We start from the raw sequence: 27,452 nt of genomic DNA, 5'->3' as shown, positions 1-27,452 counted from the left end.
CTCTGGCTTTATTTCATGTCAGTGGTGTCCTCATGAGAGTGACTCCATTTTTGAGAATGAAATGTTGGTTATAAGTTGTGCATAAGGAATACAGTTTACCTGGGCTACTTCTTAACTCTCCATGGTACAACTCAGAAGCTGAGGAATACAGCACCCATATATGGTCTATGGAGGTATCCTACAAAAACCATCTCCAAAGAATGTTTTGGGGGAAAATTCACTCAACGCTGTACTCCATCAGAACAGTAGGACTCAATATAATCATCTGATTTCTTAGAACATTCCTTAAGCAGGAAACAATGATCTTTTTCTGCTTAGGTTTTAACACTGTGGGAGTTAAAACAAAAAAACTACGAAACACTAATTTTTGTTGGCTTCACATATGAGCACTTATGTATTTCCAATAAACTATTTCAGATAAATTAGCAGATCTTATGGTTCACCAAAGCTGACAGAGACCTGAATTTACTTTTACGTCCTACAGTCTGTGGTGAAACACATTTAATTTCTACTGTGCTTTTTCAATTACTAACTTTATTTTTTTGAGACAGGGTCTCACTCTGTTGCCAAGGCTGGAGTACAATGGCGCTATCACGGCTCACTGCAGTCTTGACCTCCCTGGGCTCAAGTGATCCTTCCACTTCTCAGCCTCCTGGATAGCTGGGACTACAGGCACATGCCATCGCTCCCGGCTAATTTTTGTTATTTTCTGCAGAGACAGGGTTTCACCATATCGCTGAGGCTAGTCTCGAACTCCTGGGCTCAAGTGATCCTCCAGCCTCAGCCTCCCAAAGTGCTGGGAATACTGGCATGAGCCACTGTATCCAGTCAATTACTAGCTTTCTGGTCACATGATTTTCTTCTTTTTATTTTGAGATAGTGTCTCAATCTGTCACCCAGTCTGGAGAGCAGTGGCGCAAGCTCAGCTCACTCCACCTCCTGGGTTCAAACGATTCTCATGTCTCAGCTTCCTGAGTAGCTGGAATTACAGGTGTGCACCACCATCCCAGCTAATTTTTTCTATTTTTAGTAGAGACAGGGTTTCACTCTGTTGGCCAGGTTGGTCTCAAACTCCTGGCCTCAAGTGATCTGCCCACCTCAGCCTCCCAAAGTGCTGGGATTACAGGTGTGAGCCATGGCACCAAGCCTTATTTTATTTTTTTTCACCTATTCTTTTCTTCCTCTAAGATTTTTTCTTTTTTAATTGAGACAGGGTCTCACTTGTTCACTCAGGCTGGATGGAGTGCAGTGGCATAATCTTGGTTCACTGCAACCTCCGCCTCCTGGGTTCAAGTGATCCTCCCACCTCAGCCTCCCAAGTAGGTGGGACTATAGGCGCGCACCACCACACCTGGCTAATTTTTGTGTTTTTTTGGTATAGACGGGGTTTCAACACATTAGCTAGGCTGGTCTTGAATTCCTGACCTGAAGTTATCCACTTGCCCCAGCCTCCCAAAGTGCTGGGATTATAGTGAACCACTGCACCCGGCCAAGATTTTATTTTTTAAGTTAACAAATTCAATGTACCTTAGGGATAGTTTTTAATGATTTACATTAGAGCAATGACTCTAATTCTTTTAGTACCCTTCTGAAGTCTACCAATGTGTCCCCAAACCTTTCTGGAGCCATAATCTCCACCATAGTGCTGTATGGGAAATAAACATATTTAAACAAATTTAAATTATATGAATCTGAGAAGTGAAGCTTTCTGAAATCACTAGAAATTAAGCAGTATATTGGAAAACAGGTTGGGAATCACTTGCTAGGCATACAGGGGACCTACTAACTTAACAAATCAGTTTTCATAGACAGCAAGATGCACATGGATGTTTGCTATTTTCTGAGTATGGCAGGGTTCATACATCCTTTTCACAGTGCACATGAGCCTGATGAGCCTGATGGCTGGCTCTGGTGTCTGGGGAAGCCATGCTTCTGAAATTAGAACTTGCTACATGGATGAAGATTTAACAAGACTGGTCATGGCAAAGTACAGGCCTCTGAGAATTTCACCCTAATGTAATAATATTTAAAAATACTATCTGCATCTTTGTGCAAAGCTTTCAATACCATTAATTAGAAGAGCATCAAAAGCATTGTATATATATATAATATTCATGCAAAAAACATCTGTGTTGGACACAGATTATTTTCAGATGGTAAATCAACATAAAAGTATTCTCAAAAGGAGTCTTGAGTAGGAGAAGTCCCCAAATTTAGAAAAGATCTTAGGAAAGTTATTAACTCATATTTAGAAAAGAAAGTATTTTCTGCCTGGCATCGATTCCAATAAATAAACAAAGAAAAGATGAAATGCAGCTGTTGGGGTCTATGTTACGCTCCCCACAAATCACCTCAGTGTCCTTCCTCTACCCAACTCACAGGCTAATGCAAAGTATATGCACAGCTTAGAAAAACAGCCTCAAACTTTACTCTATGGGCACAAACACAAGTGCAAATTCTAGTATATCTCCTTGAAGACAAACAAGTAGTCTAAGCTGGCCCCTTCATTATTGTCATTAAGTATCCATATGGCGTTACCACAAAAATAATCCCAAGTGACAAAGTGAAAGAATATGGCTATGAAGAACAAATTCAGAAATATGTGAGTTAAATCTTTGTCAACTGCATGATGATTATCACCTGAATCAGTGGTTTGCAACTGGTTTAAGATTACCTGGGGAGTAAAAAAACAACCAACCAACTAAGCAACCAAGGTCTCGATTTAGGACCTAACTTTTGTCCATCTAGAGGTATGCTGTTCAGTCGAACTTTCTGCAGTGACAAAAAATATCTGTATCAGTGCAGTCCAATGCAGTAGCAACTAGTCCCCTGTGGTTTCTAAGTAACTGAAATGTTGCTGCACTCTCAGGGAACTGAATTGCATTTAATGGTATGAACAGAAAGTTGTGGCTAGTAATTGCCATATTGGAAAATACAGGTAGAGAAGTCTATTCTTTCTCTACTAATTTGAAATACCCCTGCCGGGGGCGGTGGCTCAAGCCTGTAATCCCAGCACTTTGGGAGGCTGAGGCGGGCGGATCACAAGGTCAAGAGATCGAGACCACGGTGAAACCCCGTCTCTACTAAAAATACAAAAAATAAGCTGGGCGCGTGGCGGGCGCCTCTAGTCCCAGCTACTCAGGAGGCTGAGGCAGGAGAATGGCGTGAACCCGGGAGGCGGAGCTTGCAGTGAGCCGAGATTGTGCCACTGCACTCCAGCCTGGGCGACAGAGCAAGACTCCGTCTCAAAAAAAACAAAATAAAATAAAAATAAAAAAAAATAAAAAAAAATAAAAAGAAATACCCCTTTTATTACTTATTAAACTTCCACAAAAACATAAATCTGTTTCTGGATGCTTTTCTGTTTCATCAGTCTATCTGCTTATTCCCAACCATGATAGCTCTGTGATACATGGAAAATTTCACATGAACTAGAACTATTTTATTAATCCCATAAATATGGTGAAAATCTAAAGATCATATCAAATTTAGAGACTAGTTTATAGAAAACATATCTTTATGAGGTTTTTTATTTAGAAACATGCTATGTCTAATTCTTTCAGATCATAGTTATGTCTTTCAGCAATGTTTCACAGCTTCCTGTGCTTTTGTTGCTGTGTTTATTCTCAAAGCATCTAGTTTTTGTTGCTATTGTGAATGCATTTTTTCCCTACATTTCTGATATGCTTTTGCTGATGTGAGGAAAAGTGGTCTTCACCTAGTGAGTGGAGTGTAGTCTGCTAGTTGCCTCTCCAATCCACATTATCCTTCTTCTGTTGAGTGCCCAGCTAGAACACTGTTATTTCCCAGCTCCTCTGAAGTTAGGGGTGGCACAAATCATTGTGTGGGGCTTACAGGAAAACTCTGAGAATTGACTTAGTGGAAGGAGTGCCCTTTTTTTGTCTCTTGCTCTAATCCCTTCTGCTTGGAAGTAGGATGTGATGGCTGGATTTCCAGCAGCATGTTATGATGTTGAGGATGGAAGCAATGGAAGCAACATACTAATAAATGACGTAGAAAGAAAGGATCCCAGTTCTTGATGGCTTCTTTTAAATGAGACCATATCTCTAATGTGTTCAAGTGAAAAACTATACTTTTTTTTTTTTTTTTTGGATGGAGTCTCGCTCTGTCACCTGGGCTGGAGTGCAGTGGTGCGATCTCAGCTCACTGCAAGCTCCGCCTTACGGGTTCACACCATTCTCCTGCCTCAGCCTCCCAAGTAGCTGGGACTACAGGCACCCGCCACCATGCCCAGCTAATTTTTTGTATTTTTAGTAGAGACGGGGTTTCACCATGTTAGCCAGGATGGTCTCAATCTCCTGTCCTCATGATCCACCCGCCTCAGCCTCCCAAAGTGCTGGGATTACAGGCATGAGCCATGGCGCCCGGCGTGGTTACTCCACATAATTCTTAACTTTCACAGTGATACCGAATTCTATTACCTTATGAAATCCTGCATTATTTATTACTCTTTTTTCCCCCTTTTTGATGTGTATTTCTAATTAACAAAATCCTGGCAAAAAGCAAACTTAACTTTTACCAGCACTTCTTGCCTACTCAAACAGATTTTGTAATGCTTTTTAGGATATCATTGCAACTTAAATATACTACATCTCCTGGGTTAAGATATTCGAGTAACAGTGTTAAAAGGTACACAGGAATTTGAGTCAAGCAGAAAGCCATTATGTTGACACTCAGGTACATAATAAAATAACCTTAATATTCCACTGAAAACTGAATAGAAACTTTAGGTCAATCAAGACACTTAAAATCTTTCAAAGAAAATACACAATGCTCATAATTGTAAAACTATTTTTGAATTTTAATAGATTACTATTAAATCCTGAAAAATACCCGTAGATACAACCCAGGCTCATCTAATCATGGAAAACAATGCTGTTAATAATAATAATACCTAATATTTACTAAGTACCTTGCATACATCATCACATCTGAATCTCATAGCAACCTTAATGAGGATGTCCTCTTAGGAGGTGAGATGGTTAGGATGCATAGATAGGTTAAGTAACTTTTCTGAAGTTACTTAACAAAGAATTGGTGTACCAGGGTTCAAAACTAGGTCAGATGATTCTGGAGCACATTAAGCACAGCTTTTTTTTTTTTTTTTTTTTTTTTTTTTTTTTAAATACAGACAGGGTCTTAGTTAGTTGCCCAGGCTGGTGTCAAACTCCTAGATTCCAGTGATCCTGCCACCTCGGCCTCCCAAAGTGCTGGGATTACAGGTGTGAGTCATCTCACCTGGCCTAAGCACAGCATTTAAGTCAGGCTTATCTTTTACTCATTAGGAGTTAGAATGTTTACTTGTGCTGCATCTATTTTTGTACTGTTTTTGAAGTGATAGAGACTGTGTAACATTAAAAGTAAATAAATGCAAGCATTAGAAATGGGAGAGAAAAAGGAAGTGACAGGGTATGTGAAAAAACATGAAGCCAAAAGTGCTCTTGGCTAGGCTCTTCTTGTATGATGTTGAGGTTTTTCGGGTTCCTAAGGTTTGATGAGACACATCAAATTTTCAACTCAGTCTTTATCATCCTTGGAGACTAGTATACTCATATGTTTATACTGTGAGGTAACCAGATTAATCAAGATTAGCTTGATCACAGAGGTTAGAATACAAAACAAAGGGTAAGTGATAAATGAGCTTTTGGTACAGTTGCCTTACTTTCTTATTCATCAAATTAAGGTGGTGACCAGATAACGGTCTCTTCTATCCTTGAAAAATGGGAAAAATGATTCTAACTATAAATTGTATAGTCCTTTTGTGATCAGACTTAATATTTTAAAAGAACACACAGAAGAAGGAATCCAGGATAAATCTCCAAATTGACAGTTTATCTGAAGTTTTTTGAAATACCAAAATTTTAAGCACATCAACTTCAGAAAGATTGTAAAAGGTATTTGGAGACAGTAGAAGATGGAAGTAAGTTTCAGTGACTGGAAGAGTAAAGTTCTGTGGGTTTGTGGAAACTCCAGTGGATGTCCTCTAGTTTGGAACCTCTGAATGTCTAACTTTAGAATTAACATAAAATAAGTCAAAGCAGAAAGAGGCAAAGAAGAGTCATAATGGCTCTAAGCTTGGCAAGCCTAGAGTCTAAGCTGATTAAAAGTAGGAATCTATCCAAAGAAAGTATTATTCCGCTGAGTTGGCACTGGTGTGGTCAGCAATGAAAGAGGAGTCACAGGGACAATGTGTCCTATGTTTAGGGTAGTGAGACCTGAACTGAGATCAGGCCCAGTGGTGATCCCTGCTCTACTGTGGATGTAAGCACTGGATTTGCTCACTTTGATTCTACTCTTGCTTCACATGTACTTTCCCTAAAGGAAAGGACTGCATTGGCTGGAGGATGCTCATGTCCTGTCCCCTTGGCATATTTTATGAATACACTAGTATTCTTTTTTTTTTTTTTGAGTCAGGGTCTGGCTCTCACATCCAGGCTAGAGTGCAGTGGCATCATCATTGCTCACTGCAACCTTGACCTCCACGGCTCTAGTGATCCTCCTATCTCAGCATTCTGAGTAGCTGGGACTACAGTGCATGCCACCACACCCAGCTTACGTGTATGTGTAAAGACAGAGTCTCATTATGTTGTTGCCCAGGCTGGATGTGAACTCCTGGGCTCAAGTGATCTGCCCCTTCAGTCTCCCAAAGTGCTGGGTTACAGGCATGCGCTACCATGCCTGGCCTAAACTAGCATTCTGATTAAAAGATGCTTTCCTGAGACTTGCTTGCTTATAGAGAGATAACTTGGTTGGCCAGGGAAAACTAGGATTTAGTGTCCTTACCAGTTCTAGTTTGTATTGTAAACTGACATTTTATAAACTTGCTTTGGAAAACTGGGTTGATGTAAGTCCGTATCTCTAAAATGGATCTTGTTTCTTAGCTTATGAAGTTGAGAGCAAGGTCCTGGACTATAATGATGTCATCATTCATTAAGGGACCCATGCATCACCTAGCTGCCCTCTACCAAGAAGTGCTGTTTCACATCCTTGGTTATCAGCCATCTTTTCAACTGACGTTTCCACACATCAAAAAGCTACTGTGAAGAGGGACTCCAAATGCATGTAACTTGTAATGTGTTAGACTGTAAGTTATAAGATTTACTTTATTATTTTTATTAGAGACATTTGTAATTTAGACATAGTTTATTAGTGACACTTCCTAAAGCTCTAAGCTTACTGTGCTTCTGCAGCTATAAGTCACCTAAATGCTGAGTAGTAATAGGAAAATTACTAGAAATAGAAAATAGCATTTGTATTTGGAACTCTGAGAGTAGATCTAGTTGTTATATTTTTAAAAGACCTCATCTTTACAACAATGCTATAAAGTAGGAATTATCATAAACTCCAGTTTTAAGATAATAAAATTAAAACTCTGAGAAGTTAACTTGCCTAAAGTCACAAACTAGTAAGCAGCAGAGACAGTGTTGACCCAGTTTTGCCTGTCCTATGTAACAGCAGACAATAGATAAAAGCAGGGGACTGACTATAAGACCAGCTGATGGAAACAAGCAACAAGAACTGACAGCTAGAAGCAAAGCACAAAACAGAAGATAATTAGGAACGCAGAATAGTTGAAACTTTCATTACAACCTCAAACAGCACTGCAAACTTTAACAGTTCCTATGAGTATCTCAAAATAATACTTTCTTCAAACGCTTCAAAGAACTGCCTAACTGGATTAGGACAAATCTCATGCATTTGATAAACTTGCCATCTTTCAATACTTCCAAGGTCATTCTGATTATTTAATGTCACACATTGCTGTCTCTTCTGGATCAGCTGTACAGTAAAATAAGATACGTAATGAAAAACCTGAGGCATTACTGTACATTGGAAAGTCTGCTTTACTAAGAGTTAGTAAGAATTGTGTTCAAGTCCTTGATCTGCCATTATGTCAAGATAACATCAATGACAAGTCATTAATCTTCTCGGAAAAGTGGGCTAAGTGCTACAGGGCTACCTATAAAATCTTGATTCTACAAGATTAAGTCATATTTGATATACTGTTTATTAAGGTATGGACTTTAAAAAAAAAAAAGGTTGAGATTACAAGCCAGCCAGGCGCAGCAGCTCATGCCTAATCTCATCACTTTGGGAGGCTGAGGTGGGAGGACTGCTTGAGGCCACGAATTCGAGACCAGCCTGGACAACATAGGGAGATCTCATCTCTATGAAAAATAAAAAAAGTGAGCCGGGAAAGGTGGCACGCACCTATGGTGCCAGCTACTCAGGAGGGTGAGGCAGGAGAATTGCTTCAGCCCAGGAGTTTGAGGCACTGCACTCCAGCCTGGATGACAGAGTAAGACCCTGTCTCAAAAAGTGAAAACAAAATTCAAAAAACAGAAAACAAAACAAAACAAACAACAACAACAAAAAAATTGGGGTCTGGTAGGGTAAACTTCAGTGATCTGAAAATTTCTTCTGGTGGAATATCTCATTTAATCATGTTGTATACTATTCCATATGACAAACATTAAGTTGATAAAAGACAGATTTAAATAAATTAATGGATAATGATTCATTACTGTCAAGGCAAACAAAATATTTTGGACAAATTCTAAACTCTGAAGTTGTTTGTAGACTAGTTTGCAAATGTTCTGGTTTTAATATATGGTATAAAATATGCAAAAAGGCAAATAAGTCTGCTTCCTCAAATAGTACATGGCCTAGTTTTTGCTTAAATATAACAAGCAAAATAAGTATCAGACCCATATTGAAGTTTATTTTGCTTATTACAAGATGTATATGCTTCTAAAAACTAATTCTTTCATCTATTTCCCTAAAATGAATTGTTTTGTGATAAAGACTGTTAAAGAATTCAAATTCAGGCAGTCTGGCCCAGAGTCTGTCCTCTTAACCACGATGCTACACTGCCTACTTTTCTCTTCCTGGCCTGAGCTGGACTGTACTTCTTGAGGACAAAGGAACACATATTGTACATATTCCTGGTACCTAAGCCATTCCCGTTTGCTAGGGGAATACCTGCCATACATTCAGTACTCGTCATGCTTATAGAAATTTAATCCAATTTTCATCCTATAATTATAGCCCAATGAAGGCACAAGTAGGCAAATTACAGGAAACATCCTTCTGTTAATTCTCTTAAACGCAGACAAATATCCATGTACATTCTTTTATTTTTAGTGGAAGAGAGGTGATATATGATGTTGAGATTAAACATGAGATGTTCTTTTATTTCTGACTCATTCAGTTTTCAAAAAGTGTTATTCTAAAGGTTTCCTACGGAAATAGCTTTAAGAAACTGTCTTAAAACTAGTCAAAGAGTGACAAATATTACACCCCCATCAAAAGGAGACGTCTTTTTAGAGCACACAGGGAACGCTAATGTTCTGCTGTCAGGTATTACCAGTCTCAGTTTTCGAAGACAGAGATTAAAGCAGCTAACGACAGGAAACAACACATACATCGATGTAAATATTTGTTTTTAACAGAAGTAAAATTTCCCAATAATTTTACAACTTGTTTTACTTCACTACTTACAGTGCACCTTCCGTATCTGCTATATTTTCTTCCATTTTCAGAGACTACATAGAGGTAAATAAAGTTGTCATGAGATCCTACAGCCAGGAAGGTACCATCTAGAATGAAATAGGCCAGTGTTGACTAGAGAAACATACTGATAAATTTATTTACTGTTATTTTACTGGATCTACCCTAAATGACATATTTTACAAATGCTGTTAAATCTCATCAAATTTAACTGTTATTTGGCAACTGATGAATGAATCCTATCCACTAAATACATTTGAAAAATAAATGGTCATCCAGTCTAATACACAATCCCTTCTTGGAGATGCTTACAGGCCTTGGACTCTAGGCCTCATCTTCTAGTTAAAAACCAGCTCCAGAGAGGTTATTCTGCCTTCTTGGGTGGAAGGGTACAGGGTTTACATGGAAGGCTGAGCGGACGGCTGCTTAGTTCAGCTAGCATATATGATCTGTCCAATTACAGAGCAGGTGCTCTTGGGAAGAGACCATGTTCCTTTCTTTTGTGGTGTCCTTCCCTGTACCCACCACAGCGCTAAGCACGTAACAAATGGTCAATAAAGTCCATGTCATCTCTGGAGTTCGAGAGCTTTATTTGCAGTGGTTATTTGCTACTACAACACTAAAAAACAATAAAACGTAACAAAACAAACCCCAGAAAAATATTAAAATTTTTGTGCTTCAAGAGGACTCTTTTCAGGCTCATAAAGTACATACTTTTCCTTCCTTGTTCAATTTAAAGACTACTATTCTGTGATTCCTTTGAAACAACTGAGCAGGAATCAAAAAGATTCTCTGGATCCCGTGCTAATGCAACAACTATTGGCGTATATTTTCAAATAAAGAAAATGTCAGACTAACTCCAGGGAAGAATGGTATAAATCAAAGCCACATTAATAATAGGAAAAGGTAATTGGGGTATTATCATAGAAACTTAATATTGTCAATTAAGTACAAATAATTACTCTCAAGTAGGCTAAAGGAATAGATCAAATTCTTATAGAGAATTGCTAAGTGTTTAATTAACAAACCAATCATTACTATGTAACCAAAACAATGCACTAGATTCTAAAGGACTTGAAGGGCCTATAAAATTTGTGTATTTTTAATTTCTCTGTAATTTCTTTTACATTCTCTTATAAAAAAAGAAAAGGTTGCCAACCAGATGTGACATTTAGCCTACTACCTATTGAAAAGTCTAAAGTATGCGTAGTTCCGGAAAAAGGGGATTTGACTGCACTTTATTCTGTTTTCAATTGCAAATGCAGCTGTAGTAGTCCATTTTAAATTTGATGATTCAGAATGTTGTTTAACTTTAGCAGATCTTTTGCAGTTTCTGGCAGCAGAATTTAATTTAATGTTGGGGGAAACAGATTTAATACTTAACAACTCTAACGAGAGAAAAAAGTAGTCAGCCTTATCAGAAGTAAAAGTATGCAATTGCAGTGAAGTGCTGTGAATGCCAGGCTTGGGAGGTGGGAGGAAATCTGCCTACCTATTGAGTAGCGCATCACAGAGAGCTGTTCATTCCCGTCTGTGTGGATAGAAACTAGATCTCTGGTTTCTGCATCCAGAACAAACCACCTGTTAAGAAGTAAAAACCAAAATTTTCTTCAGATATTAGCATTTATAGAAAATAAAAGTTGTTTTCTTTTTTTTTTTTGAGACAGAGTCTTGCTTTGTCATAAGGCTGGTGTGCATGGAGTGATCCTAGCTCACCACAACGGCCTTGAACTTCCAGGCTCACACCATCCTTCCACACCTTAGCCTCCTGAGTTGCTGGGACTACAGGTGCATGCCACCATAACTGGCTAATTTTTAATTTCTTTTTTGTTTAGAGATGGGGTCTTACTATGTTATCCAGGCTGGCCTTAAACTCCCACCTCAGCCTCCCAAACGAATGAGATTACAGGCATGTGCCACTGTGCCCAGACAGATCTATTTTTTTTAATTTTAAGAATTTTTAATAATGGTCCTTAAGTATGACATGTTTTCTTCTTCTAATGAAGGATAAATTCATTTAGCAAAATGCTGCTAGATAAAACATACATAAATATACATGGGCCTAGACATATTCTCATTTCTATTTGGGTATTCATTGACTGCCATTCCTGTCTCTTTGCTAGGCACTGTTTAAATATAAAACAGAAATACAGGATCAGTGTTCTTGAAGAAGACACTAGGTTGGGAGAAAGGAAATGAGTCAACTGAAACAAAGAATAAAGAAATGCCAACCTCAGTGATGGTGACTCAATATAATAGAGGAACTCATAGGAGGAAAACGAATGATAGCAAACTGAAAAACATCCTTAGGGAAGATGTAAGATGTGGGTTGAGCTGAACACTGAGGGAATGTTCAGACATTTTAGGCAGGAGGAACAGGAGCTGTATAGCTAGGGAGGTGGGAAAAACCATGGACAATATGAAGGTGGGAGGGAACAGTAGCAAGTCATTCATTTGGTGTGATTCAAAAGAACCAGCAGGGAGCACTCTCCTCCCCGAGACCTCCAACTCTTGCACAGGGAAGCCCTAAATTCTTTGAAAGAGATATTTTTTCATTCACATTTATAGGAAAAGTCAAAATGCAAATGCCTCTTGAGAGGTAAAACAATGACTTAAATCCAACTACGTTATAAATCTCTATTATGAGACCTTTTTTTTCTAAAAGTATTTGAAGGAAAGGATGGGTACTTCAGAAGAGTATGGTGAAACCAGGGATATAAAGCAAAGATGGGAACCATGGACAGGCAGACTTAAGGCTGCACAAGAGAGAGGATGGCAGCATGCACAGCCGGTTGGAAGAATTCAGAGTTGAGCACTGCCCAGATTAGAGTAGGCACTAAATATCTTCAGAATGAATAAGTGAACAAATAAATTAAAAGTAAGTCTTGAACATGTCAAAAGCCAAATTTTAGCAAGAGGTATTTAATAGTAATGCAGTGTGCAGGAAGAAAATGGATGGGATGGAACGAACAGGACAAGACTAGAAAAACAAAATCACTACTTATTGGCCTTTAAACTCAAGTATTCACATGTAAATTATTTCTCTTACCTGAGTAGATGACAGAATTTACAAATTAGGTTAGCTGCCTAAAAGTTTCAACCCATAGCTTACAAGTTACTAAAAATTCATTCATGAACTGAACAGGGCAAAAAAAGCAGCAAGTTTTTTTCTTTTTGAGACGGAGGCTTGCTTTCGTCCCCAGGCTGCAGTGCAGTGGCACCATCTTGACTCACTGCAACCTCCGCCTCCTGGGTTCAAGCGATTCTCATGCCTCACTCTCCCAAATAGCTGGGATTACAGATGGGCGCCACCACGCCCAGCTAATTTTTGTACTTTTAGTAAGAGACGGAGTTTTACCATGTTGGCCAGGCTGGTCTCAAACTCCTGACCTCAGGTGATGTGCCCACCTCAGCCTCCCAAAGTGCTAGGATTATAGGCATGAGCCACTGTGCCCGGCAAGTTTTTATTTTTAATCTTTATTTTTTACCTGGTCCTACCTTCTGAGTTGTTTCATTTTTAATTATTCAGATGGAAAAAATTCCACCACTAATACAAGCCAATAAAAAGAATCATGATGACAGCTTTTTTTTTGAGATGGAATCTCACTCTGTCACCCAGACTAGAGTGCAGTGGCGCTATCTCGGCTCACTGCAACTTCCGCCTCCGGGTTCAAGTGATTCTCGTGTCTTAGCCTCCCAAGTAGCTGGGACTACAGGCATGCTCCACTATGCACTGGTAATTTTTTGAATTTTTAGTAGAGATAGGGTTTCGCCATATTGACCAGGCTGGTCTCGAACTCTTGGTCTCGAACTCCTGACTTCAGGTGATCCACTTGCCTTGGCTTCCCAATGTGCTGGGATTACAGGCATGAGCCACTGCACCTGGCCGATAAGTTGCTTTTCATTTTGAAGCATTATAACTAATATCTGGGAAAGGGACCATTTCCCTCTTAAATTAAAAGAAATATTTAGGAGAGAGAAAAGGGCTTGAAGGATTTTTTTTTTTTTTAAGCTTAGTGATATTGTTTAACGTGGCTTAGTGTATTCAAGGTAGAATTGAAGACTAAAAGATCCCAATTTTTTACCTTGTCAACAAAGAGCCAAACTCTTTAAAATATTTGAAGAGATTTATTCTGAGCCAAATATGAGTGACCATGGCCCATGGTGAGAGGGCCCTCAGAGAACATGTGCCCAAGGTGGTTGAGGCACAGCCTATTTTTATACATTTTAAGGTGACATGAGACATCAATAAAATACATGTTAAGATATACACTGGTTTGGCCAGGCGTGGTAGCTCACGCCTGTAATCCCAGCACTTTGGGAAGCCGAGGCGGGCGGATCACTAGGTCGGGAGTTCAAGACCAGCCTGGTCAACATGGTGAAATCCCGTCTCTACTAAAAATACAAAAATTAGCTGGGCATGGTGGCAGGTGCCTGTAATCCCAGCTACTCGGGAGGCTGAGGCAGGAGAATCACTTGAACCTGAGAGGCAGAGGTTGCAGTGAGCCGAGATCAACCACTGCACTCCAGCCTGGGTGATGTAGCAAGACTCTGTCTCAAACAAAAAAGGGCGGGTGCGGTGGCTCACGCCTATAATGGCAGGCCAAGGTGGGTGGATCACCTGAGGTCAGGAGCTCCAGACCAGCCTGACCAACATGGAGAAACCCTGTCTCTACTAAAAATACAAAATTAACCGGGTGTGGTGGCGCATGCCTGTAATCCCAGCTACTCAGGAGGCTGAGGCAGGAGAATCACTTGAATCCGGGAGGCTGAGGCTGCAGCGAGCAGAGATTGCACCACTGTGCTCCATCCTGGGCGACAGAGCGAGACTCTGTTTAATAATAACAATAAAAAAAAGGAAGAAGAAGCCAGGTGCAGTAGCTCACACCTGTAATCCCAGCACTTTGGGAGGCCGAGGCAGGTGGATCATGAGGTCAGGAGATCAAGACCATCCTGGCTAACCCGGTGAAACCCCGTCTCTACTAAGAATACAAAAAATTAGCTGGGTATGGTGGCAGGTGCCTGTAGTCGCAGCTACTCGGGAGGCTGAGGCAAGAGAATGGTGTGAACCCAGGTGGTGGAGCTTGCCGTGAGCTGAGATGGCGCCACTGCATTCCAGCCTAGGGAAAAAAAAAACAAAACAAAAAATGATATGCATTGGTTCAGTCGGGGAAGGCAAGACAACTCGAAGGTAGGTGGGGGCTTCCAGGTTTCAGGTAGATTTAAATACTTTCTGACTGGCAGGCCAGGCGCAGTGGCTCACGCCTGTAATCCCAGCACTTTGGGAGGCCGAGGTGGGTAGATCATGAGGTTAGGAGATGGAGCCCATCCTGGCTAATAAGGTGAAACTCTGTCTCTAGTAAAAAAAGATACAAAAAATTAGCTGGGTATGGTGGTGCCTGTAGTCCCAGCTAGTTGGGAGGCTGCGGCAGAAGAATCGTTTGAACCTGGGAGGTGGAGGTTGCAGTGAGCCGAGATTGTGCCACTCACTGCACTCCAGCCTGGGCGACAGAACAAGACTCCGTCTAAAAAAAAAAAAAAATTCTTGGCAATTGGTTATTATCAGCAGAAAGGAATTGTCTGGGTTATGATATGGGGTTGTGGAGACCAAAGTTTTATCATGCAGATAAAGTCTTCAGGTAGCAGATTTCAGAGAGAATAGAATAGAATAGAAACAGAGAAATGTTTCTTGCCAGACTTAAAGTCTGTATTAATATTAAATGTTGGTTGGCTTTTCCTGAATTCTAAGAGGTTATAACAAGGCATGACCTTCCCTTCCCATTATGGCCTGAACCAGTTTTTCAGGTTGATTTTGGAATTCCCTGGCAGAGATGAGGGGTCCAGTCAGATGGTAGGGAGGCCTTAGAATTTTATTTTTGATTTATAACCTATCAGTGAAATCTCTAAACACATTCATAAATTTTAGTAATTTGTAAGCTATGGGCTGAAACTTCCAGGCAGCTAACCTAATTTTGTCATCTACTCAGGTAAGATAAATATCTTTCATATGTGAATACTTGAGTTTAAAGGCCAATAAGCAGGAAAACTGGCACTTTGAAGCCATATGCTTCATGTTTACCAATTATTTTCATTTCAAAAAGTGCACAGGAAGGACGGGCATGGTGCCTCATGTCTGTAATCCTAGCACTTTGGGAGGCTGAGGCAGGAGGATCGCTTGAACACAGGAATTCAAAACCAGACTTGGCAACGTAGTGAGACCTCATCTCTATTTTATTTTAAAATAACGTTAAAAGTAAAATATAAAATAAAAAACAAAATCACATAAGAAATACACTTTATTGCAACTAGACAGTACCCACAGGTTATGTTTCTTCTGAGAATGTAATTCATTAACCAATTTTTATGACTATTCCTATGAAATTCCTCTGGGCCTAGAAATGCCATAGCTGATGCCAAGTGCCTTTTTAGAGTAAGGGAACAAAACAATTTCCTAGTTCAGACTGAACTGACACACCAAAATGACAAGATACAGAGCTGCTCTGTATCAGGTGAGTTTTTAATGAGTTTATGGAAACTTTATGATACTCTCATGCATTTAAAAATTATTACTTTTATCTATCTATTTTTTTTTGAGACAGGGTCTCACTCTGTTGCCCAGGCTGGAGTGCAGTTTACTGTAGCCTCAACCTCCCAGGCTCTCAGGTGACCCTTCCCCCCTTAGCCTCTCGAGTAGCTGGGACCAAAAGCATGTGCTACCATGCCTGGCTCATTTTTTGTAGAGGAGGGGTTTTGCCATGTTGCTGGTCTTGAACTCCGAGGCTCAAGAATCCTCCCACCTTGGCCTCTCAAAGTGTTGGGATTACAGGTGTGAGCACCACACCAGCCCAATTTTTATTTTGGAGAAGCACCAACTGATACTGTTTTAAGATTGTTTCAAAGTCAGTTTAATCTTCCTAGGAAAACTATGTAATTTTGTCTCTTTGGACACTCCCTGAGAATGTAATGAAACCCTGTAGTGTCTGTTTTGGTAAAACGTGTAGAAACCTAAAAACTCTTAGTCATTTACTGGTTAGAGATACTGATTATCAAAAAAGAAACCGAAAAACCCCCATCAAACAGTGCCTAACTTTTCTATTTCTTTAATTATTAATACATTATCAGACACTAATTCTTCTACTTTTGGTAAATCATTTTTAGTAGTAATTCAATGTTTGTTATTAAAGGTACACAATTTCCATATATAATTTTGGAGTTCCCACCTCTTTTCATTGCAAGCACTATGTTTTACCTTCAGAAAAGACTTTTTGGCTCAGAGGCTCTATCTCTAACAACAAATCCTGTAGCCAAGGGGATTTTCTACAAATTAAAAAACATTTTTTAAAAAAAATTTCACTCCTGGCTTCAAGAGATCTTCCTGCCTGGGCTTTGGGCCTGAGCCACCATGGTGGCCAAATAAACAAATATTTAAGTTTTTACTATTTCATTGTATTCTTATTCTAGTCTAGAGTATATACATTAGAACCAAGCTTCTGGCTGGGTGTGGTGGCTCATGCCTGTAATTCCAGCACTTTGGGAGGCTGAGACAAGCAGATCACTTGAGGTCAGGAGTTCAAGACCAGCTTGGCCAAATGGTGAAACCCCATCTCTACTAGAAATACAAAAATTAGCCAGGCACGGTGGTCCACACCTGTAGTCCCAGCTACCTGCACGCTGAGGCACAAGAATTGCCTGAACCCAGGAGGCAGAGGCTGCAGTGAGCTGAGATTGTGCCATTGCACTCCATCCTGGGCAACAGAGCAAGACTCTGCAAAAGGGAAAAGGGAAAGGGAAGTGGAAGATCCATTAGGCCTTACAGAATCCCATAATGATTGCAACTATGGTACTGGTATTAAGCACAGATATATATATATATATATATGGAACAGAATTCAAAGTCCAGAGAAAATCTCATACATGTTTGGTCAATTTATTTTCAAAAATGGTGCCAATACTATTCAATGGAGAAAGAAAAGTCTTTTCAACAAATGGTGCTGAAACTGAATATCCACATACAAAAGAGTGAAGTTGGACACCTACTGGGCCATACTATATATGAAGATTAACTCAAGACGAATTGGAGACCTAAAGGTAAGAGCTACAACTATAAAACTCTTAGAAGAAAACATAGAAATAAATATTTATGCCCAAGAAATAAGAGAAAGAACAGATAAACTAAACTACATCAAAACTTAAAACTCTGGTGCTACTAAGAGCAAGAAAGTGAAAAGACCACCCTCAGTATGAGAAAAAATATTTGAAAAAGATCTACAAGGAACTGTATCCAGAATATATAAAAAAACTCTTACAAGAATAGACAACCCAATTCAAAGATGGGCACAGGATTTCAACATACATTTCTCTAAAGAGAATATACAAGCGGCCAATAAGTACTTGAAGAAATGCTCAACATCATTAGCCATCAAAGAAATGCAAATCAAAACCATAATGAAAAACCGCTTCACACCCACTAGGATGGCTATAATCAAAATACAGATAATAATATGTATTGGCAAAGATGTGGAGAAACAAACCCCTCATACATTGCTGGTGGAATCATAAGCCAATACGGCTGCTGTGGAAAAGTTTGGTAGTTCCTAAAAAAACAAAACAAAAATTTTTGTTGTTGTTGTTTTGTTTTTGAAAAAGGATCTCGCTCTGTCATCCAGGCTGGAGTGCAGTGGTGCCATCATAGCTCACTATGATAGCCTCAACCTCCCAGATTCAAATTATCCTCCCACCTCAGGCTTTTGAGTAGCTGGGACCACAGGCATGCACCACCATGCCTGGCTAATTTTTTTTTTTTTATTGTTTTTTGTAGAGGCAAGGTCTTGCAATATTGCCCAGGCTGGTCTCAAACTCCTGGACTCAAGTGATCCTCCTGCTTCAGCCTCCCAAAGTGTGGGGATTACAGGTGTGAGCCACTGTGCCTGGCCTTAAAATGTTAAACATGGAGTTATCACATAACCCAACAATTCTACTCCTTTATATCCCAGAGAGCTGAAAACACATATCCACTCTAAAGCTCATGTATGAATGTATGTAGCAGCATTATTCATAGTAGCCAAAAAGTGGAAATAACCCCTATGTCCATCAATCGATGAAGGTGGTCTATCCATACAATGGAATGTTATTTGGCCATAATACACACTATGTATGAAGTACTCAACGCGGTTAAACCTTGAAAACATTAAGTGAAAGAAGCTAATCACAAAACACGTTATATGATTCATTCCATTTATAGAAAATGCCCAGAACAGACAATCTACAAAAACAGAAAGTGGGTCAGTTGCCTAGAGCAAGGCGGAGGTGGGTGGGGTAATGGGGAATGACTATTAACGGGTACAGGATTTCTTTCTGGATTAAAAATTGTTCTGAAATTAGACTGTGAGGATAGCTGCACAACCCTGTGAACCTACTGAATTATATATCTTAAATCAGTGAATTTTATAGTATATGAATTATTTTTTATTTCTTTTTTGGGGGGGTATGTGAATTATATCTCAACAAAGCTGTTAAAAAGAATCCTTTCTATGTGAGCATTAACTTCTGCTTTTTGTTTTGAGACAGTGCCCAGGCTGGAGTGCAATGGCGTGATCTCAGTTCACTGCAACCTCTGCCTCCTGGGATCAAGCAATCCTCCTGCCCCAGCCTCCCGAGTAGCAGGGGCTACAGGTGCACACACCACCACACCTGGCTAATTAAAAAATTTTTTTTGTAGAGACAGGGTTTTGCCATGTTGCCCAGGCTAGTTTCAAACTCCTAGGCTCAAGCAATCCACCTGCCTTGGCCTCCTTCCAAAGTGCTGGGTTTACAGGCATGAGCCACCATGCCCAGGAGCATTAATGTGTTAAGGAAGTAGTATGTCCACTTAAGGTTACAGATTTAATTTTTTTCTCTTAAAATTACATTAATAATACATTATTTTAAAATGATAATTGTACTTATTTGACGCTTTATTCACACTGTGCTTACTCTTTGGTTACATGAAATAGAAGATATCTAGATCTGGACATGAAGACATCATTACATTTTTTTTTACTAGTCACTTTTTTTTGGATCATGCACAACTTGGACATGTGTTGCATTCTACTAGAAAAATGTCCTTGGCTGGGCATGGTGGCTCATGCCTGTAATCCCACTACTTTGGGAGGCCCAGGCAAGGTGATCACTTGAGGCCAGGGGTTCGAGACCAGCCTGGCCAACATGGCGAAACCCTGTCTCTACTAAAAATACAAAAATTAGCTGGGTATGGTGGTGGGCGCCTGTAATCCCAACTACTTAGGAGGCTAAGGCTAGAGAATCACTTGAGCCTGGGAGGCAGAGGTTACAGTGAGCTGAGATCACGCCATTGCACTCCAGGCTGGGAGAAAGAGGGAAACTGTCTCTAAATAAATAAATAAATAAAATAAAATAAAAATTTCCTAACCCTAGGTGTGAGTTTTTTCAGGCTTAGGGTCAGTGATAATAATAGAATGGCTACATTAAGATTTTTCCATTTTAGACAATACAGTCAGGTATTCACAGATCCAAGGCAAAAATAAAAACAAACGAGAAAATTTCCCAAGGACCAACAGAACCTAACCAGATGTGAAACCAAAGGCAGCAGTTACATATAGAATGAACACTGACAACTGCATCTCCCCTAGATTCTAATCAATCTCCAAATGGACTGCCAGCACTTTCAATTTAGTTATCGCATCACTCTCAGTTATAAAGTGTTTTCTACTTACAACTCCAAGAGAAACCAATTGGCTTAACTTTAGTTTAAGTCACTAAAATTGAGTGACTTTCCATTTTCAGCTTGTCAATGATGATTTCACAGCTATGTAAATGTTCGAAAGCAATTCCAGTGAGTTTTTCAGAACAATTTTCCCTTACAAATTCGGGCTGTGTATGTATATTTGTAAACACACAGTGTTTTCTTCAACCAAGCAGTTTATCGTCATGATTCAAACCCCGCTAGCCTTACAATCGCCCATTTAGTGTTTGACTCCCTTGTATACATAGTATGCTTTAAAAATGTCAATCAGTGATTTAACTGTCAAAGATAAACCTTCCTAACAATATTTCTAAGAAATGCTGTAAATATCTCAAAGAGCATTGTTGGATTAGAGGAAAGGACAGGCTTTGGAACCATGCAGCACCTGAGCTCAATCACAAGTAACAGCACTCTATGGGTCTTGGTTTCCTGTCTGTGCAATCATGATATTAATAAACACTTTGTTACATTCTTGTGAAGATTAGGAGTAACAGATAAAAAGAATTTAGCGGCCAGGCACGGTGGCTCACGCCTGTAATCCCAGTAGCACTTTGGGAGGCCGAGGCGGGTGGATCACGAGGTCAGATTGAGACCATCCTGGCTAATACAGTGAAACTTTAGTAGAGACTAGCACGTCTCTACTAAAAATACAAAAAAAAAAAAAAAAAATTAGCCGGGTGTGGTGGCGGGCGCCTGCAAAAGAATGGCGTGAACCTGGGAGGCGGAGCTTGCAGTGAGCCAAGATTGCGTCACTGCACTCCAGCTTGGGTGACAGAGTGCGACTCCATCTCAAAAAAAAAAAAAAAAAAGATTTTAGCACAGGGTCATCAGACAATGAATAAATGATACCTCTTATGTTTATTATTTCAAGGACTTTAGCATGTGTGATATCTGTTTAGCTGCCAAAAATAAAGATTTAAAGTGAATTTCTTTGTGGTTTTCTGAAAACTAGATCAGTACTACACCTCAGATGGTTTCCTACGTGCTTAACAACAATTTTTTTTGGTTGAAGAAAATAATTTCCTCCAAATCCTACAGTGACCTGTCATGTGTCTTTCTCAAAGAGAATGGACCAAATTCGGTCCAAATGGACAAATATCCAAGTCTAAGTGCTTTTAAACCTCATAATGATCTATTACTAACGTGTTTTGGGCAAGATCTGAGCTAGCCTTCTACATTTGCAAAGTATCACCAATTGCTCTCTCCAGCAGCCTAGTTCTAAAATTCAATGATTTCACTCAATAGCATCTCTAGCTGCACATTCATAATTCAATTATCTTTAAAGACCTGTTTTTCCATTATTCTGAAAGATTCTGCAGCACTATCTGTAAGAAGAAATTGGAATGTTTTCACATTTCAGGTGTTAATTTGTATCTAACAGCCAGAAGGAAAAATTGCTACAAAAAAAAATCCCCTCTAAATGACTAAATTTAGTTTTAGAATTAAATGAATTAGTTGGTTTAAAGTATTTAAGTCTTATATATAAACAAAAATATTTATATAAGCGTGTTCACAATAGTCTCACCCCATTAAAAATCAGCATTCCACACTTTTTAATGAGTTTAATTTTGGGAAAATTGACTTCATGTTTTTCTTTGCCTCCTTAAAAATGTGAGGAGGACTACTTACTAGCAGAGGCAATAAAGATCAGTCAATTAAAGATGTATAAATCATAAACATGTTAACCTTAGAAAGGTACTACACAAGGTCTGCAAGACAGGTCTTAAATTATTTTAGAAAATATATCTTTATTATATATCTGCATAGCATTTAAAATAAGACAGGATGGCAAAAGGTGTAGCACAAACAACTTATAAATGCTCAATTGTGTTACATCAGCTTCAAATCCTTCCCCTGCATAAAAGATAATGAGGAGAGAAATTTTCTGATTCTTCTAATTTCACAAAGCAAAGTCAAATCTGCTAACTCCTTTTCAATGAAGCCCATAATGACCCCTCTATCATTTTGCAACTGCACTCCTTCTTAATCTGCCAACATTTTCCCTATCCTCACATGGTTCTTAACATTTTCTAATATAATTTGTTATAATGTTTATTATTTTTATGTTTTATTTTTTGTAGAGATGGGGTCTCGTTCAGGCTGGTCTCAAACTCCTGACCTCAAGCAATCTTCCTGCCTCAGCCTCCCAAAGCACTGGAATTACTGGCATGGGCTACTACAACTGGCCTTATTTTTTATTTTTTTATTTTTTTGAGATGGAGTCTTGCTCTGTTGCCCAGGCTGGAGTGCAGTGGCGCAATCTCGGCTCACTGCAACCTCTGTCTCCCAGGTTCAACTGATTCTCCTGCCTCAGCCTCCCAAGTAGCTGGGATTACAGGTGTGCGCCACCACACCCGGCTAATTTTTGTATTTTTAATAGAGATGGGGTTTCGCCACATTGGCCAGGCTGGTTTCGAACTCCTGACCTCAGGTGATCCGCCTACCTTGGCCTCCCAAAGTGCTGGGATTACAAGTATGAGCCACCATGCCTGGCTGCATCAGGCCTTATTTTTTATTCTGTCCCATACACACTAAAATGTGGGCTTCACAGGGCAGGGATTTTTGTTTTGTTTTCTGATGTATTCTGAATACACACAATAGCATGAAGCAATAGGCAGGTGCTCAATAAATAACTGAATTGTATGAATATACATAACAGATACGAACAGCAAGTATATTAGTGTGCCACTTAAGAGATTAATTCTCCAGATCAGATTGAGGACATTCCTGATTAAGCATTTAAACATCCCACCACTTCAGGTTACTCAGCTCACTTAAAGACCCTACCTGCCTGAGTGCGTTCCTATGGCCACCACTGTGCCACTTGGATGAAAATCTGCACAGTGTCCTGGTTCCTAGAAAAGAGACAGAAAGCTGTTGGGGAGTACATGAGAAAGTCTCCCTAGATCTACGGGGATAGTGGCAGAAACATCTGAAAATAACCTGTTTCATACAAACATAAAATTTCCATCAACTTTGTAGCTAATGAGAAATAACACGCGGATATGAGAGGAAAAAGAATTTCAGAGCATGAAGGGAATATGCTGGCAGAGTGGTGAGGGAAAGGGACAACCAGCTTGTGGCTAGGGAGTGGAACAATAATAAGGATAACAACAACAAACACTGGTACAGTTCTTTAGCATCCACAAAGAACCTGTATATACCTTTTGGGCTAGAGAAGGTGGATGTCTGGGTTGGGTAGAGAGAAAATACAGTAAGAGACCACTCAGAAAGAAGACAGTAGAGCCTGTTAGTGAGCAGCACTTACTGAATCCAACTGCAATGCCACCCGAGGCACAAAGATTTCCACAATAATTAATGCTATATAGATATGTGAAATCTTTATGATTTTACCACTGAAGCTGATGGACAAATTGAGCTTTTACGCTGCTAACTTCTTTTTATTTATTTTTTATTTTTTGAGACGGAGTCTCGCTCTGTTGGCCAGGCTGGAGTGCAGTGGCATGATCTTGGCTTACTGCAAGCTCCACCTCCCAGGTTCACGCCATTCTCCTGCCTCAGCCTCCCAAGTAGCTGGGACTACAGGCGCCCGCCACCACGCCCGGCTAATTTTTTGTATTTTTAGTAGAGACGGGGTTTCACCGTGTTAGCCAGGATGGTCTCGATCTCCTGACCCTGTGATCCACCCGCCTTGGCCTCCCAAAGTGCTAGGATTACAGGTGTGAGCCACCACGCCCGGCCTAACTTACTTCTTTAAAATCGGTTCATGTTCATACTTTAAGACTAAACACTACCCTCCTATCTCCACCCTCTTTTACTAAACCATATGTTTACATTTGGTTTGAATCAACACTTAGTCCTTTTTACTTTGCTGCTCTCAACTTCCAGTGTGAGGAGTTTCTATGGGGAGGTTAATAATCACATCTTGCTTCACTCACATCTACCAGCCTGGTCCATTCCAGCCTGTGTTCCATTGAGTTCCACAGGCACACCTGCCTGTCCTGAGCACATGTCAAGAGCAAATCTTTGAAGGGATGTGTAGCAAGACCCCAAAGCTCATCTGTATGACCCTGAAAATGAAAGACACTCATTGTTATAAGAACCAAAGAACATAATAAAAAATATTCAGTTAATGGTTAATATCACACAGCTTACCTGTACTTCTATTTGGAAGCCGTCATTAAATGTTCCCCGTAAAATAAAGTTTCGTGATGTGCCTACTAAAAATTGATCTGCCTTTCCTTCTGCTACAGCTCTGATTGTGCCATACTGATCAGGAACCTAGAAAAAAAAGTGTAAAGTCACCATATACATACTAACATGCATTAATTACTACTCGAAGCCTGCATTTATAGCTGTAAGCAATTATGGGGTAATTATGACAAAAGCCCAAATTTGAATACAGTAATCTTGTACTACTAATAATTTATCTGTCCAATTACATTTTATTATACTGAAGTTATAATAATTATCAACACTCTTTGCTTCAATTAATTTTAAATGTGTATTTTAAATGATTTTAGGAGTTAAGGGTTAAGAATAGGGAAAAAAGGCTGGGCGTGGTGGCTCACAACTATAATCCCAGCACATGTGGAGGCCAAGGCAGATGGATCATCTGAGGTCAGGAGTTCAGGACCAGTCTGGCCAACATGGTGAAACCCCGTTTCTACTAAAAATACAAAAATTAGCCAGGTGTGGTGGCGGGCGCCTATAATCCCAGCTACTCAGGAGGCTGAGGCAGGAGAATCGCTTGAACCCGGGAGGCAGAGGTTACAGTTAGCCAACATTGGGCCACTGTATTCCAGCCTGAGCGACAGAGCAAGACTCTGTCTCAGGGGAAAAAAAAAAAGGAAAAATGAAGTAAGTTCTATTAGATCACATGAAGAATGTGATTGGGTTTTGTTACTTATTAGTTATATTAGTTATATTACTTTGGGTAAGTTACTTAGCCTAAGAAACATTTTCTGTAATATGAGGATAATAATACATGCCCTACCTACTCTTGATTATTGTAAGGATCAAAATATAAAAATATTCTCACCACAAAAAAATGATAAATGCATGAGGCAACAGATATAATAACTACCCTGACTGGATTACTATACAGCATATCTGTATCAAAACATCAGACTGTATCTCATAAATATGTTCAATTACAATATGTCAATTAAAAAAATGTAATGTGGAGTTTCTTTGTAAATTAAAAAAACAATATATTGTAAAGTATTATAATAATAGGACTCCTTGGGAGAGCAATTTCGTTTAAAGCAATACATGGAACAATCTCAGTGAACGCTGTGTTAATACATTTAATAATAATCTCAAAGAATGATTCTGAAATAATGAAATTATAAATCCCACTTTATAAAGTGGGATCTAAAATTACTCCTATAAATACAAATAACTGAATTCTAAGAGTAATTCAAATTTACGTTAGAAATGGGAAAGGAAGGAGTGAACTAGATTGTATAGCTTTTAACAACAAAGGGTATGAGTTATCTGTGAAGAAAACAGTGATGGAAGTTGCATTTTCAGTATGAACTGAAGGTTGTGATTATGCAACTCTTTATTATCCATCTTCTTGGAAATAAAATCCAAGAGCAGTACTATCAGAATCCTCTTTTTAAGAGGATTTTCCAGAAGATTTTCTCTGGAAAGAATGTTACATGTAGAAAAAAAACATTAAGCATAAATCCAAAATATAAATCACCAAAAAAGAGAAGAAAAATTAAACTTTGTGACATATGCTCTGGTTTTAACAGGCAAATTATTCTGCCTAATCTTTAAAAATATTCTTTCAAATTATTTTGTTTAATGGTCTTTAGTTTTTTTTTTGAAAAAAGTTATCTTAAAGGCAACAGCAAACTCCTTTATTGAGGGAAGGAAACGAAATTTTAAGAATTTAATAAGTTTGCCAGAAAAGTGTAGTTATCTTAATGTGGGACAAAATACCTGAGTTTAGAGTATTTAATATTTTTATATTCCGTTTCCATCCTTACCTCTATTTCTCTTTCAGGATTCAGATCGTGATCCCACAGAATTATTTTTCTGTCTTTCCCTCCTCCTGTTAATAACATCCCATTTCTCATCTGACAAATTGTGAACACACTGCCATCATGAGCTTTGATTTGTTTGCTGATTTGATATACACCTAATACGAGGGAAAAATAAAAACACTAGTGATAATACTTTTCATCAGATTTTAGTGTCTATTTGGAAGAAAACTTCAGTAGAACTAGAGTTAATAATCAGAATGTTCATATGAACTCAATCAAAAACTTACTTTCAGCAAGTCTTCTGTGCAAAGCAGGTAGTAAAGCTTAAGGCATAATATAATCTTCTCTATTTATGTCAGTATTTATTTACTCTGAAAATATTTCAAAATATTTTCCTCCAAAAAAGCAAAGCTAAAGTAGTGACAATTCCACAGACAAAAGGGGATATGGTATAGGTTTCCGAACTTTACTATCTCTCATAATCATCTTGTATGGTAGATAGAGTAGGTATTACTCTTCTGATTTTAGAGCTCAAGACATAAGAGGTACAGGAGCAGCTTAGGGGATACCACATAGTTAGCTAATAACAAAGCTGTGACTAGACTCAAGTCTCCCACCATGATGTTCCTTTAACTTTGCAAAAACATCTTTGTTTCCTTCTGAGGTAACAGTCACAATGTTTCACATTTTACAACCATTGTTAACACAGAGGCCTTCTGTTGTGACAAGGGATACTCCCCTTTATTTGCTGAGATACAGGAGCACTATGGAAGTTATTGGGACAAAGGTAGGCAGTGGATACCTGTAGCAGTGGCTTTTGACCTACTAGCAGAGAATAATTTCAGTATTTTAAAAATTGATTCAGCTGTACCAATGTGATGGCTAAATGACAGCCCAGTTTTCTTGTATACCCATAGCATACTTTGTTAAGTACCCAGGAAGTGACCAATGGGGTACATAAAAGATATTTTAGGCAAAACACATGTGGTTTTTAAATTGTATTTTGCCCCCTTTTAAGGGTGAGGATAAGATGATAGTACTCATACCTTTTTCTTTGGTTTTCATAAATGCCTTACTCAGAGAAGCTCTTTAGCTAGATAGGCTAGCAGAGCAAGAGTAAAGCTTTTTGGAAGATGATGTCCGATGGAATTAGTTACCAGGTTCAAAATGGGAAGTTAGAGCCTTATGGAAATATGGCTAAATTA

General features: G+C 39.1%; 1 protein-coding gene across 4 annotated transcripts in view; it reads right to left on the bottom strand.

The window, feature by feature from the left end:
• The window catches only part of EML4 (EMAP like 4), a 169,340-nt gene that overhangs the window by 7,604 nt on the left and 134,284 nt on the right, over positions 1-27,452 (bottom strand). For all 4 annotated transcript variants that reach the window (XR_002725720.2, XM_023189303.2, XM_023189304.2 and 1 more), the window contains 6 exons: positions 26,251-26,402; positions 24,407-24,532; positions 24,190-24,321; positions 23,078-23,145; positions 11,024-11,112; positions 9,523-9,620 (listed from right to left, as the gene is read on the bottom strand). Coding sequence is in view for 3 of the 4 variants with exons in the window: in XM_023189303.2 (XP_023045071.2) it covers positions 9,523-9,620; positions 11,024-11,112; positions 23,078-23,145; positions 24,190-24,321; positions 24,407-24,532; positions 26,251-26,402 (665 nt within the window). In the remaining variant the exon portion in view is untranslated. The remainder of the gene's footprint in view (positions 1-9,522; positions 9,621-11,023; positions 11,113-23,077; positions 23,146-24,189; positions 24,322-24,406; positions 24,533-26,250; positions 26,403-27,452) is intronic.

Source organism: Piliocolobus tephrosceles, chromosome 15 (genome assembly GCF_002776525.5).
Source record: "Piliocolobus tephrosceles isolate RC106 chromosome 15, ASM277652v3, whole genome shotgun sequence".
NCBI lineage: Eukaryota > Metazoa > Chordata > Mammalia > Primates > Cercopithecidae > Piliocolobus > Piliocolobus tephrosceles.
Note: the sequence above shows the minus strand (reverse complement) of the source record. Positions and strands in the feature narration are given on the sequence as shown.